Source organism: Macaca mulatta, chromosome 8, assembly GCF_049350105.2.
Source record: "Macaca mulatta isolate MMU2019108-1 chromosome 8, T2T-MMU8v2.0, whole genome shotgun sequence".
NCBI lineage: Eukaryota > Metazoa > Chordata > Mammalia > Primates > Cercopithecidae > Macaca > Macaca mulatta.
In genome coordinates this window covers 148,998,643-149,012,147 of record NC_133413.1, presented here as the reverse complement: position 1 = coordinate 149,012,147, position 13,505 = coordinate 148,998,643, and the positions used below count along the sequence as shown (strand labels likewise).

Below are 13,505 nucleotides of genomic sequence, written 5' to 3'. Positions count from 1 at the left end.
CAATTCTGGTTAGAGCAATTCTTACTAATTGTGCTTGTAAACATTGGGAATTGATGGGAGCATCGGAGTGTGTCTAGAATTTTAATAAGTGCTGACTCCAGATGTGTGACACCAGCGCTACAGGATAAAATGTGTACTTACACTAAGCAACGCTTTTAATTACTTTTTTTTTGTCTTTCTCCTTGATAAGTTGGTAGTTCTGGCCTTCAGTACCAACTGAGTCTGGCATAGCTGCACACAAAATATAGCCTGCATACCACCTGTTCATTCATTCTTTCTTGCATCCATGCATTCATGAGAAAACCACATTTCCTTATTAAAATCCACACTGAAGGTTTCAGTAAATAGCATAATTAATATTAGAAATACACTGTCATTCAAGAAGCTAGTTATTTTAAAGACACATGGTTGGATACAGATGATAGTCCACACTCACCACCACCACCATCGCAAAGCTCTTTGCGTCAGTGATTTGTGAGAACCTGGTAAGTACAGCAGCCTGATTGATGCTCTTGGATCAGAGATAAAGCCCCTCTGGCCCTGTGTTCCCCACTTCACCCTGACAACACAGTGCTAATTAGGAACTGTTTTAGTCCCCCCAAGGGACTAAACCTGGGCAACATAGTGAGACCCTTCCTCTACAGAATTTTTAAAAAAATCATTTGTGCATGGTGGTATGTGCCTATAGTCCCATCTACTCAGGAGGTTGAGGTGGGATAATTTTTTGAGCCCAAGAGCTCAAGGCTGTAATGAGCTATGACTGCACCACTGCACTCTAGCCTGGGTGACAGAGTGAGACCCTTTCTTTAAAAAACTAAAACTAAAACTAAAAATGGGACAGTTCTAATAGTTGTTTCTTTTGGGGAAATCAAAAGACAATATGAGAAAGTGGATTCTGCTCTGCAAAAAATGCTAAACACTTTGGTCTTCAGAGCCCATGACTCTTGGGCATCTAACCATGCCGTATATTTGAAAATTAAGGGTTGTGGCTGGCAGGTGCTGTGAATGTGTGAAGACAACTGGGGAATGGCAGTCATCTCTTTAAAGTGAATGGAGAATAATGGGGTATCTTTTATTGCGTTTTCAGGGAGAAACTGGCGAGCAGGGCCTGGCAGGCCGACCTGGAGAGAAGGTCTGTTTGTTCGTGCTTTTATTCATTCATTTTATTCATTCATTCATTGTTATATGCTAGGTCTCGTATAAATTATTTAGATGCCAAGAGGAATTAATCCTGGTTTTTGGGAGCTCACTATATGTCCAGGATAAAGTGGACATTGAAGAACAATTGAACAGATGTCAAGAGTGGTGGCCTGCAGGTGTTGGGGGCAGAGGAGAGGGCTTTCCAGACTTGGGGATTGTCAGAAAGGATGGTGAGAAGGGTGACATTGTTGCTGAGTCCCAAAGAAACAGGAAGGGTTAGACACCAGGAGAGGCAAAATAAGGGTTCCTGGGAAAGGAAACAGCTGAAGTAGACAAGAGCTTGGGGATGCTCCAGTGAAGAAAATTCTCTAGAATTCCCCTGTCTCCACTGCACTGCTTTCCATGTGATGTCCACTACGCCAGAACCACCGGAACATCTCCAGTTCCTGGAGAGCAGGAACTGAGAGCACATGGCCTGCAGCTTGGCCCCTGGGAGAGCCTTCCTGTTGACGCCTCGTGAATATTTTGTTCCCATAGGGAGAAGCAGGCCTCCCAGGGGCTCCAGGCTTCCCAGGTGTGAGAGGAGAGAAAGGAGACCAGGTAAGTGTGGCAGCTTCCTTCCTCCCACGCAGACACCTGGCCCATCTCCACAGAAAGCAGCCCCCTGTGGAGTCTCAGTCCTTCGGGAGAGTGGTCATTTTGACTGGGTGAAGAGTGTATTTCTCAGTGTTGCTGGAAGGGGTGGGGAAGGGTAGAAGACTACTTGGGTCCTTGAGCTGGGACAAAGGACCATTGCTGGGAGATGTCTCTGGAAAGGGCAGAGCATTTTCAGATGAGATGGATGGGGTCGAGGGGTGGAAGGCACCATCTGTCAGGGACAAGTGGAGAATGAGGTGCTTCACGCCTAACTGACAGGTTCCCCTCTGAGTTACACTTCACTGTGGTCACTGTGCTGATGAGGCAAGGACAAATGAGAGAGAGAGAAATATATACATGTATGTTTTTCCAGAGTCATGTTGCTGTTACCTGGAAGAGGCAGGAATTCAGCTCGGTTTGGGTTCTAATGTTTTCTAATTTTATCTTTTATTATAGGGAGAAAAAGGTGAACTGGGACTTCCAGGACTGAAAGGTGACCGAGGTGAAAAGGTAGGAGAAACTCGCTCTCATTCTGATCATCAATTATTATTCGTTGATTTTTTTCTAAAGGAAGAGATTTTCTGCAGAATATACTCTCTCTCTCTCTCTCTCTCTCTCTCTCTATATATATATATATATATATATATATATATATATTTTTTTTTTTTTTTTTAAATCAGAGTCTCACTCTGTCACCCAAGCTGGAGTGCAGTGGCATGATCTCAGCTCACCGCAACCTCTGCCTCCTGGGTTCAAGCCATTCTAGTGCCTCAGCTTCTACAGTAGCTGGGATTACAGGCATGCCCCACCACACCTGGCTAACTTTTGTGTTTTTAGTAGAGACGGGATTTCTCCATGTTAGCCAGGCTGGTCTTGAACTCCTGCGGAATTCCTGACCTCAAGTGATCTGTCCACCTTGGGTTTCCCAAGTGCCGGGATTACAGGCGTGAGCCACCATGCCCGGCCTATACTGAACCTTTACATTTCCACAGAATTTAGTTGTGTGCATGACTCCAAAGCTGCTTTTTGAGAAAATAATACGTTAGACATAAACCTCAAACTTTATTGTTCGCAATTGTAAACTTACAAAGAAGATAATAGTATCGGAGTTGACACCTTCATCTCACTGTCCATCCGTCCATCCACCCTCTGGTGCCTGTGACACTCAAGCTCTGCCTGAGCTTCTGTCCTGCGCTGAGCGCTCGACGTGGCTTGTTTATGTTCAGCCTCTGTCTGAACACCACTGCCCCTTTCACAGATATAACAGATATGGTTAGTCCAGGTGCGAGGGCAATGGAGGCGCCAGTGGAGTGTGAAGAACGTGCTGAGCAAAAAACCCCGTGTGCCCTGACTCCAGTATCCTTTCCCCTGCATCGTTCATGAGCCCAGCGTGTCACTGCTTGTGTGGTTGGCCCGGGAGCCAGCCTGAGTCAAGGCAGACTCTGTCTAAATCAAGGGGCCATCATTGCATTTGCGGAGCCCTACTGTGTGCCCTGACGTGCACAGAGAGGCTTTGTCGGCGTTGTCTTCCAGGCATATACCATGTCCGTTAGGAGCAGCACAATCGAAATGGACGATGGAAGAGAATTCAATGACAGAGTAATTGCAGGTTGTGGACAGTGCTTAGGGAAGCCGATGGGATGCGGCCATACCCTCCAGGGCTAGGAACAGCAAGAGTGGGAAAGGACAAGAGGAGGGGGCTGTCCCAGAATCCAGAGAAGCTGGCAGCCATAGAAGGAGCCTGGCAGTCATTCTGGGCAGAAAAGCAGACAAAACCAGCTCCCCTGGCCTGACATCCTCAGCATCTCGTCCTGTCCTTCTCTGTCCTCTCCATCTCCTACCAGACCACCGGGAATCGGGGGACGAGGTCAATGAGACCATTGAGGTTGCCTCCTGGGTTGGAGAAAGGAACAGGGGTGGATATAAAGGGACAAACAGAAAACAGCCACTGGTATCCATAAGCATGTTTTGCACATGAAAAGAGCTGAGACTCAGAGAGATTTTGAGGCATGCCTAATCTGCAGAACCACAGGTGGAGCTGCATGGCCAGCCCGGCCCACAGGGTCTGACTCTGATTGCTTTGGAGGGAGACTTCAGACCACCACTTGCCTTTAGCAACATGCAGGCAGGTTCGAGGAGGAAAAATGCACTTTTAAAATCACAGTGTAACAGAGGATGCATGCCTACTCTCTCCAGCCTTCTTTTACAAAAACAGGATGATGATGAACCCTGGTTTGGCACAGGTGGTCTGCGAAAGAACGTCCCTTACTATTTTCACCTCCTAAGGAATCGGATCCCTGGTCCCAGCCCCTTCTTAGAAGAGCAGCCCCCACTCTGAAGCCAAGCAAGCACCCAGGATAGTGCCTGGTCTAGAGAGCCACGTAGGTGCTTCACCTATAATATTTCAACTCATGTCAAAACTCCAGAGAAACCTGTGCTGATCAGAAAACAGAACGGAATTTTTACAGACCTGCTTGGTGAGACATCTGCAGTTGCGTGAACCCCCATGACAGGTGGACTCATAGGATGTGATGAGATTTTGTTGTGGATGGAGTCGGGTTGGGTGGGGGTTTAGACTGGAGTCAGCATGTGGCCCTCAGCCAGGATTTGGTCCGAATTTGTCCACTGGAAAATCGCTGATTAGTCTGACACACGCGTGAGCTGTTGCCGAAACCGCACATGCATGAGATGTTTGTCCATGGTCTTATTTGTCTGGAACACAAGCCTTTGCTAAAGCAGCGTGAGCTTGAACGGTGTGCAGGGAAGTCCTTGGTTCCATATACTTGGTATGTTTTGCAAGTTGCAGTTTCTTGAATTTTCCATTTCTCACTCTGGTAATCTTCATAATGATGAACTATGAAGTCATTTCCATCTTAACCCCCAGTTTATAGATGAAAGAACTAAGGCATAGAGAGTTGTACTGTCTTACCCACACTCACAGAACCAAATCCTGGCTGGGACTACATGCTGACTGCAATCTAAAGCACGCCCCCCGACCCCATCCACGACAAAACCTCATCACACCCCAAGACTCCACCAGACAAAGGGGGTTCACACAACTGCAGTTCGTCAGTCAAAGGGCTCTCTTGCCAAGCAGGTCTCTAAAAATTCCACTGTGTTTTCTGCTCAGAGTGAGGGTGGGTGTGAGTCCAGACAGTTGGATTCTAAAATACATACTTTTAACCACAATGACTGACATCCTTTCTACTAGATTCTAACTTTTGCTTCTAGTTCTTACCCTTTCACCAAAGATATATCCATTTGCTCTGACAGTCATTGTCTAAGAGGACTGATAGGACTTGCCTTCTGCTGACAGAACACGTACCCTCTGCTGATAGAACACGTACCCTCTGCTGACAGAACACGTACCCTCTGCTGATAGAACACGTACCCTCTGCTGATAGAACACGTACCCTCTGCTGATACAACACGTACCCTCTGCTGACAGAACACTCACCCACTGCTGATAGAACCCTCACCCGCTGCTGGTAGAACCCTCACCCTCTGCTGGTAGAACCCTCACCCTCTGCTGGTAGAACCCTCACTCTCTGCTGGTAGAACCCTCACTCTCTGTTGGTAGAACATTTACCCACTGCTGATAGAACCCTACCCTGTGCTGGTAGAACCCTTACCCTCTGCTGATAGAACACATACCCTTTGCTGATAGAACATGTACCCTCTGCTGATAGAACACATACCCCCTGCTAATAGATGCTGATAGAACCCTTACCCTCTACCGGGCCATCACGAAGAAAATGACAATGAACAAGACATGGCCTAGCATTTAGGGATCTCAGGCTCTACAGGGGGTATAGGCATGGACAGGGTTGGGAGTCCCACCCTGAGTAAGACACGGTACCAGGTGTTTGCTTTTCTTGCTGTTTCATGCTCAGCCTCTGACCAAATGCAGCTCTAGTTTCACGGCAACTTTATAAACACCGGCCCCAAACCCCTCTTAGGAGTTTATGTGTGCATGCCTGCAGCTTAGTGGAAAGAGCACCATTCTTGGAGCCATAATGCTGGCCTGGAGTATGGTCCTGGTTCTACCTGCTGTGTGGCATCTTCTCTGACCTTCCTGTGCCTTGGTTTGCCAGCCCAATAATGAGCCTCTGGGTTGTTAAAGAGCATAAGGATTTCCTGTTGGTGGATGACTTGTGGCAGGCTCACCAAGTGTAGGACTGTCCTGAGCACTGGCTGTGTAGGGACTTAGGCAATCTCAGGCCAACCCTGTGAGGGGTTGCTGCTGTCAACAACATCCCCACTTGATAGATGAGGAAACCAAGGCACAGAAAAGCTAAATCGCTTGCCCAGAGCTGCATGAATAGAGGTTTAGAGTCGAGATGTGAACCCTGGCAGTGCACATGGAAAGTCCTGGCTCTAAGCACACCACGCCACACCCTAGGCCTTCCCTGGGGCTGCCTCAGGAGGAATGGCGCCCACACACCCAGAGGGGTCTTGCATCCTTCCTCCTCCTGCATGATGCTTTTCAGGGTGCCCCATTCTCCCAAGTTTACTTTCTCCCCTCCAATTTCCAGCTCTCTTTCTGCGCTGGTGCTTTCTGGGCTCCAGGCAGTGTCTCCCATCCCCCTTCTCTGGGGCTGGAGGCTGAGGACTTTACTCAAGGCGGACTTGTGGTCTATAAATAGAGAGCCCAGAGTGGAAAAGGCTCTGCCTCAGTAAGCCATTCAAGCCTGCTGCTGCCGTGGACTTTTCAGAAATGCAATTTCTATTTGAGAAACTCATTTCCAGAATGCAAAGGCTCAGCGAGACCATAAAGCCCCTTTGATTACTTGGACAGAATTGCCAGGGCCATGGCAGTCACATTCAAGCTTCCAAAGAATCTGGTTTGCCTTTCTTTTCCTCCGGAGAAATATGTGATAATTGACAATTTTGGTCAGAAAATCCAAAAGAAGACATTAAAGCAACATTGCCCTCTTCTGACTATGCCTTGCCTGTCTGCCTCTGCTTTTCCCTTCACGTCCCCTGCTCTTCCCCATTACTGGCACTTAGGCCTACAGCGTCAGGGAAGGGTGTGTCTGATGCCCCTGTCCCAGCAAGGGGTGCTGACAGTCAAACACCTCATGGAGGAGCTGAGATTAGAACCCAGGCCTGTTGCATTAACCCTAACACCCATTGATCCTTCTTAGTCAAGCCTCTTTTCCAAAGGCAGAGAGCCCCCATGGGTCTACCTGCTCCAGCTCGCTGTTCTTCCCTTGCCCACAGCCCTCAGGATGAGGAGGCTGTTTCCAAAGGGCAGTCTTCATGCCTTCAGGGTGAGAGACACATCTCTCCTCCAGCCCTCTTCTCATTGATACCCGTTCATGCATTCGACTGGGAAAACACTTAACTTTGATCATTTGGACATTTTAATTGAGAGTAAATTGGTTTAGATGAGATTGGTTCTGGAGCTTGAGTTCAACAATGTCAGGAAGAAAATTGGGTAAAATCAAATAATACACAGTAACACCAAGAAAGTGCTTTTCTTTCGGAAGCTACTGGAACTTTAATCAGAGCAACGCCACACAATTGTAAAGGGCATGCATTCTGAGCTTAAAACCAGGCTCAGTCATTTGCAGAATGTGTGACTTAGGGCGGGTTCATTGACGTTTTTATGCCTCTTCATCTGTGAAATGGAGATATATACATACATTATGGGCATTGCTACAAAGATGAAATGCATTCACACATGTAAACTACTTAAACCAGGAGCTGGAATCAAATGCTAAATAACAATAGAAATAATGGTAGAAAAGGATACAACATTTTATAATTATATTATTGTTGTTGACTAAGGGCGAACTTGTCCCTCTCTAAGCCAACTTTATCCATGCATTTATCTATTTCGTAACCATATTTAGAAGGCTTGCAATAGAGCCAGTCCTGGACTGGTTTGAGAAATGGATCTAGACATAGACACCTGTCCCCTGGGACCATGTGGCACACATGAAATGACAGGCTTTGGAAACTGTATTCACTCACCGTGGGCAGTTTTGTGTGGAACATCTCAGTGACGTCTTTTCCTCAGGCCAGATGCAATAACACCATACTACTTATGGTCTCACTCAATCTCTGTGCCATGCTGTGAGCTGTATGTATTATCACCATCATTGTTCTGCAAAGAGAAAACTTGACAAATTAGGTAAAATAATTTATGAAATGGTATAGTTAGGTTTCCAGCTCAGGTGATTCAACTCCCTAGCCTGTGTTGCTTATAGGAATGTAACACTGTTCCCCCCAAGGTTCCTGAGTAGAGTCCACTCCTTCAGGGGGGTGAGGCAGGGTCCACTGGCATCCCTAAGATAGCTGGCCTTCAAATGTGTCATTGTGCTCAGGGCACATGTGTGGGAATGTTTGCTGTAACAAATCAACATTAGTTATGATTGCAATCAGAGGAAAACCACATAAATGTCATCAATGGGAAGATGGATAAGAAATAACTTTATTACCATTTATTAATTATACTTTAAGTTCTAGGGTACATGTGCACAACATGCAGGTTTGTTACATATGTGTACACGTGCCATGTTGGTGTACTGCACCCATTAACTCATCGTTTACATCAGGTATGTCTCTTAATGCTACCCCTTCCCCCTACCCCACGACAGGCCCCAGTGTCTGATGTTCCTTACCCTGTGTCCAGGTGTTCTCATTGTTCAGTTCCTACCTGTGAGTGAGAACATGCAGTGTTTGGTTTTCTGTCCTTGTGATAGTTGCTCAGAATGGTAGTTTCCAGCTTCATCCATGTCCCTGCAAAGGACATGAACTCATCCTTTTTTATGGCTGCATAGTATTCCTTGGTGTATATGTGCCACATTTTCTTAATCCAGTCTGTCATTGATTGACATCTGGGTTGGTTCCAAGTCTTTGCTATTGTGAATAGTGCCACAATGAACATATGTGTGCATGTGTCTTTATAGCAGCATGATTTATAATCCTTTGGATATATACCCACTAATGGGATGGCTGGGTCAAATGGTATTTCTAGTTCTAGATCCTTGAGGAATCGTCACATTGTTTTCCACAATGGTTGAACTAGTTTACAGTCCCACCAACAGTGTAAAAGCGTTCCTATTTCTTCACATCCTCTCTAGCTCCTGTTGTTTCCTGACTTTTTAATGATCGCCATTCTAACTGGTGTGAGATGGTATCTCATTGTGGTTTTGATTTGCATTCCTCTGATGACCAGTGATGATGAGCATTTTTTCATGTGTCTGTTGGCTGCATAAATGTCTTCTTTTGAGAAGTGTCTATTCATATCCTTTGCCCACTTTTTATGGGGTTGTTTGATTTTTTTCTTGTAAATTTAAGTTCTTTGTAGATTCTGGATATTAGCCCTTTGTCAGATGGGTAGATTGTGAAAATTTTCTCCCATTCTGTAGATTGCCTGTTCACTCTGATGGTAGTTTCTTTTGCTGTGCAGAAGCTCTTTAGTTTAATTAGATCCCATTTGTCTATTTTGGCTTTTGTTGCCATTGCTTTTGGTGTTTTAGTCATGAAGTCCTTGCCCATGCCTATGTCCTGAATGGTATTGCCTAGGTTTTCTTCTAGGGTTTTTATGGTTTTAGGTCTAACATTTAAGTCTTTAATGCATCTTGAATTTATTTTTGTATAAGATGTAAGGAAAGGATCCAGTTTCAGCTTTCCACATATGTCTAGCCAGTTTTCCCAGTATCATTTATTAAATAGGGAATCCTTTCCTCATTTCTTGTTTTTGTCAGGTTTGTCAAAGATCAGATGGTTGTAGATGTGTGGTATTATTTCTGAGGGCTCTGTTCTGTTCCATTGGTCTATATCTCTGTTTTGGTACCAGTACCATGCTGTTTTGGTTACTGTAGCCTTGTAGTATAGTTTGAAGTCAGGTAGCATGATGCCTCCAGCTTTGTTCTTTTGGCTTAGGATTGTCTTGGCAATGTGGGGTCTTTTTTGGTTCCATATGAACTTTAAAGTAGTTTTTTCCAATTCGGTGAAGAAAATCATTGGTAGCTTAATGGGGATGGCATTGAATCTATAAATTACCTTGGGCAGTATGGCCATTTTCACAATATTGATTCTTCTATCATGAGCATGGAATATTCTTCCATTTGTTTGTGTCCTCTTTTATTTCATTGAGCAGTGGTTTGTAGTTCTCCTTGAAGAGGTCGTTTACATCCCTTGTAAGTTGGATTCCTAGGCATTTTATTCTCTTTGAAGCAATTATGAATGGGAGTTCACTCATGATTTGGCTCTTTGTTTGTCTGTTATTAATATATAGGAATGCTTGTGATTTTTACACGCTGATTTTGTATCCTGAGACTTTGCTGAAGTTGCTTATCAGCTTAAGGAGATTTTGGGCTGAGATGATGGATTTTCTAAATACACAATCATGTCATCTGCAAACAGGGACAATTTAATTTCCTCTTTTCCTAATTGAATACCCTTTATTTCTTTCTCCTGCCTGATTGCCCTGGCCAGAACTTCCAACACTATGTTGAATAGGAGTAGTGAGAGAGGGCATCCCTGTGTTGTGCCAGTTTTCAAAGGGAATGCTTCCAGTTTTTGCCCATTCAGTATGATATTGGCTGTGGGTTTGTCATAATTAGCTCTTATTATTTTGAGATACATCCCATCAACACCTAGTTTACTGAGAGTTTTTAGCATGAAGGGCTGTTGAATTTTGTCAAAGGCCTTTCCTGCATCTATTGAGATAATCATGTGGTTTTTGTCTTTGGTTCTGTTTGTATGATGGATTACATTTATAGTTTTGCATATGTTGAACCAGACTTGCATCCCAGGGATGAAGCACACTTGATCATGGTGGATAAGCTTTTTGATGTGCTGCCAGATTCGGTTTGCCAGTATTTTATTGAGGATTTTTGCATCAATGTTCATCAGGGATATTGGTCTAAAATTTTCTTTTTTTGTTGTGTCTCTGCCAGGCTTTGGTATCAGGATGACTCTGGCCTCATAAAATGAGTTAGGGAGGATTCCCTCTTTTTCTATTCATTGGAATAGTTTCAGAAGGAATGATACCAGCTCCTCTTTGTATGTCTAGTAGAATTTGGCTGTGAATCTGTCTGGACCTGGACTGTTTTTGGTTGGTAGGCTCTTAATTATTGCCTCAATTTCAGAGCCTGTTATTGGTCTCTTTAGGGATTCAACTTCTTCTGTTTAGTCTTGGGAGGGTGTATGTGTCCAGGAATTTATCCATTTCTTCTAGATTTTCTAGTTTATTTGCATAGAGGTGTTTATAGTATTCTCTGATGGTAGTTTTATTTCTGTGGGATTGTTGGTGATATCCCCTTTATCAATTTTTATTGCATCTATTTGAGTCTTCTCTCTTTTCTTCTTTATTAGTCTTGCTAGCGGTCTGTCAATTTTGTTGATCTTTTCAAAAAACCAGCTGCTGGATTCATTGATTTTTTTTTTGAAGTTTTTTTTGTGTCTCTGTCTACTTCGGTTCTGCTCTGATCTTAGTTATTTCTTGTCTTCTGCTAGCTTTTGAATGTGTTTGCTCTTGCTTCTCTAGTTCTTTTAATTGTGATGTTAGGGTGTCAATTTTAGATCTTTCCTGCTTTCTCTTGTGGGCATTTAGTGCTATAAATTTCTCTCTACACACTGCTTTAAATGTATCCCAGAGATTCTGGTATATTGTATCTTTGTTCTCATTGGTTTGAAAGAACATCTTTATTTTTGCCTTCATTTTATTATGTACCCAGTAGTCATTCAGGAGCAGGTTGTTCAGTTTCCATGTAGTTGAGCGGTTTTGATTGAGTTTCTTAATCCTGAATTCTAGTTTGATTGCACTGTGGTCTGAGAGACAGTTTGTTATAACTTCTGTTCTTTTGCATTTGCTGAGGAGTGCTTTACTTCCAACAATGTGGTCAGTTTTGGAATAAGTGCCATGTGGTGCTGAGAAGAATGTATATTCTGTTGATTTGGCATGGAGAGTTCTGTAGATGTCTATTAGGTCTGCTTGGTGCAGAGCTGAGTTCAAGTTCTGGATATCTTTGTTAACTTTCTGTCTCATTGATCTGTCTAAGGTTGACAATGGGGTGTTAAAGTCTCCATTATTATTGTGTGGGAGTCTAAGTCTCTTTGTAGGTCTCTAAGGCCTTGCTTTATGAATCTGGGTGCTCCTGTATTGGTTGCATTTATATTTAGGATAGTTAGCTCTTCTTGTTGAATTGATCCCTTTACCACTATGTAATAGCCTTCTTTGTCTCTTTTGATCTTTGATGGTTTAAAGTCTGTTTTATCAGAGACTGGGATTGCAACCCTGCTTTTTTTTTGTTTTCCATTTGCTTGGTAGATCTTCCTCCATCCCTTTATTTTGAGCCTATGTGTGTCTCTGCGTGTGAGATGGGTCTCCTGAATACAGCACACTGATGGGTCTTGACTCTTTATCTAATTTTCCAGTCTGTGTCTTTTAACTGGAGCATATAGTCCATTTACATTTAAGGTTAATATTGTTATATGTGAATTTGATCCTGTCATTATGATGTTAGCTGGTTATTTTGCTTATTAGTTGATGCAGTTTCTTCCTAGCATGGATGGTCTTACAATTTGGCATGTTTTTGCAGTGGCTGGTACCGGTTGTTCATTTCCATGTTTAATGCTTCCTTCAAGAGCTCTTGTAAGGCAGGCCTGGTGGTGACAGAATCTCTCAGCATTTGCTTGTCTGTAAAGGATTTTATTTCTCCTTCAGTTATGAAGCTTAGTTTGGCTGGATATGAAATTCTGGGTTGAAAATTATTTTCTTTAAGAATGTCGAATATTGGCCCCCACTCTCTTCTGGCTTGTAGAGTTTCTGCCGAGAGATCTACTTTTAGTCAGATGAGCTTCCCTTTGTGGGTAACCCAACCTTTCTCTCTGACTGCCCTTAACATTTTTTCCTTCATTTCAACTTGGATGAATCTGACAATTATGTGTCTTGGAGTTACTCTTCTTGAGGAGTATCTTCATGGCATTCTCTGTATTACCTGAATTTGAGTGTTGGTTTGCCTTGCTAGGTTGGGGACGTTCTCCTGGGTAATATCCTGCAGAGTGTTTTCCAGCTTGGTTCCATTCTCCCCGTCACTTTCAGGTACATCAATCAGATGTAGATTTGGTCTTTTCACATAGTCCCATATTTCTTGGGGGCTTTGTCTGTTTCTTTTTACTCTTTTTTCTCTAAACTTCTCTTCTTGTTTCATTTCATTCATTTGATCTTCAATCACTGATACCCTTTCTTTCACTTGATTGAATCGGCTACTGAAGCTTGTGCATGCATCACATAGTTCTCATGCTATGGTTTTCTACTCCGTCAGGTCATTTAAGGTCTTCTTTATGCTGTTTATTCTAGTTAGCCATTCATCTAATCTTTTTTCAAGGTTTTAGCTTCTTTGCGATGGGTTCGAACATCCTCCTTTAGGTTGGAGAAGTTTATTACTGATTGTCTGAAGCCTACTTCTGTCAGCTCGTCAAAGTCATTCTCCATCCTGTTTTGTTCCATTGCTGGCGAGGAGCTGCATTCCTTTGGAGGACATGAGGCACTTTGATTTTTAGAATTTTCAGCTTTTCTGGCCTGGTTTTTCCCCATCTTTGTGGTTTTATTTACCTTTGGTCTTTGATGATGGTGACGTACAGATGGGGTTTTGGTTTGGATGTCCTTTCTGTTTGTTAGTTTTCCTTCTAATAGTCAGGACCCTCAGCTGCAGATCTGTTGGTGTTTGCTGGAGGTCCACTCCAGACCCTGTTTGCCTGGGTATCAT

At 43.7% G+C, this 13,505-nt stretch overlaps 1 protein-coding gene across 2 annotated transcripts in view; it reads left to right on the top strand.

Moving 5' to 3' along the window:
* Positions 1 to 13,505, top strand: part of COL22A1 (collagen type XXII alpha 1 chain) — a 327,910-nt gene that overhangs the window by 197,078 nt on the left and 117,327 nt on the right. For both annotated transcript variants that reach the window (XM_028852945.2, XM_077942884.1), the window contains exons 28-30: positions 1,088 to 1,132; positions 1,678 to 1,740; positions 2,233 to 2,286. In XM_028852945.2, the coding sequence (XP_028708778.2) occupies positions 1,088 to 1,132; positions 1,678 to 1,740; positions 2,233 to 2,286 (162 nt within the window). The remainder of the gene's footprint in view (positions 1 to 1,087; positions 1,133 to 1,677; positions 1,741 to 2,232; positions 2,287 to 13,505) is intronic.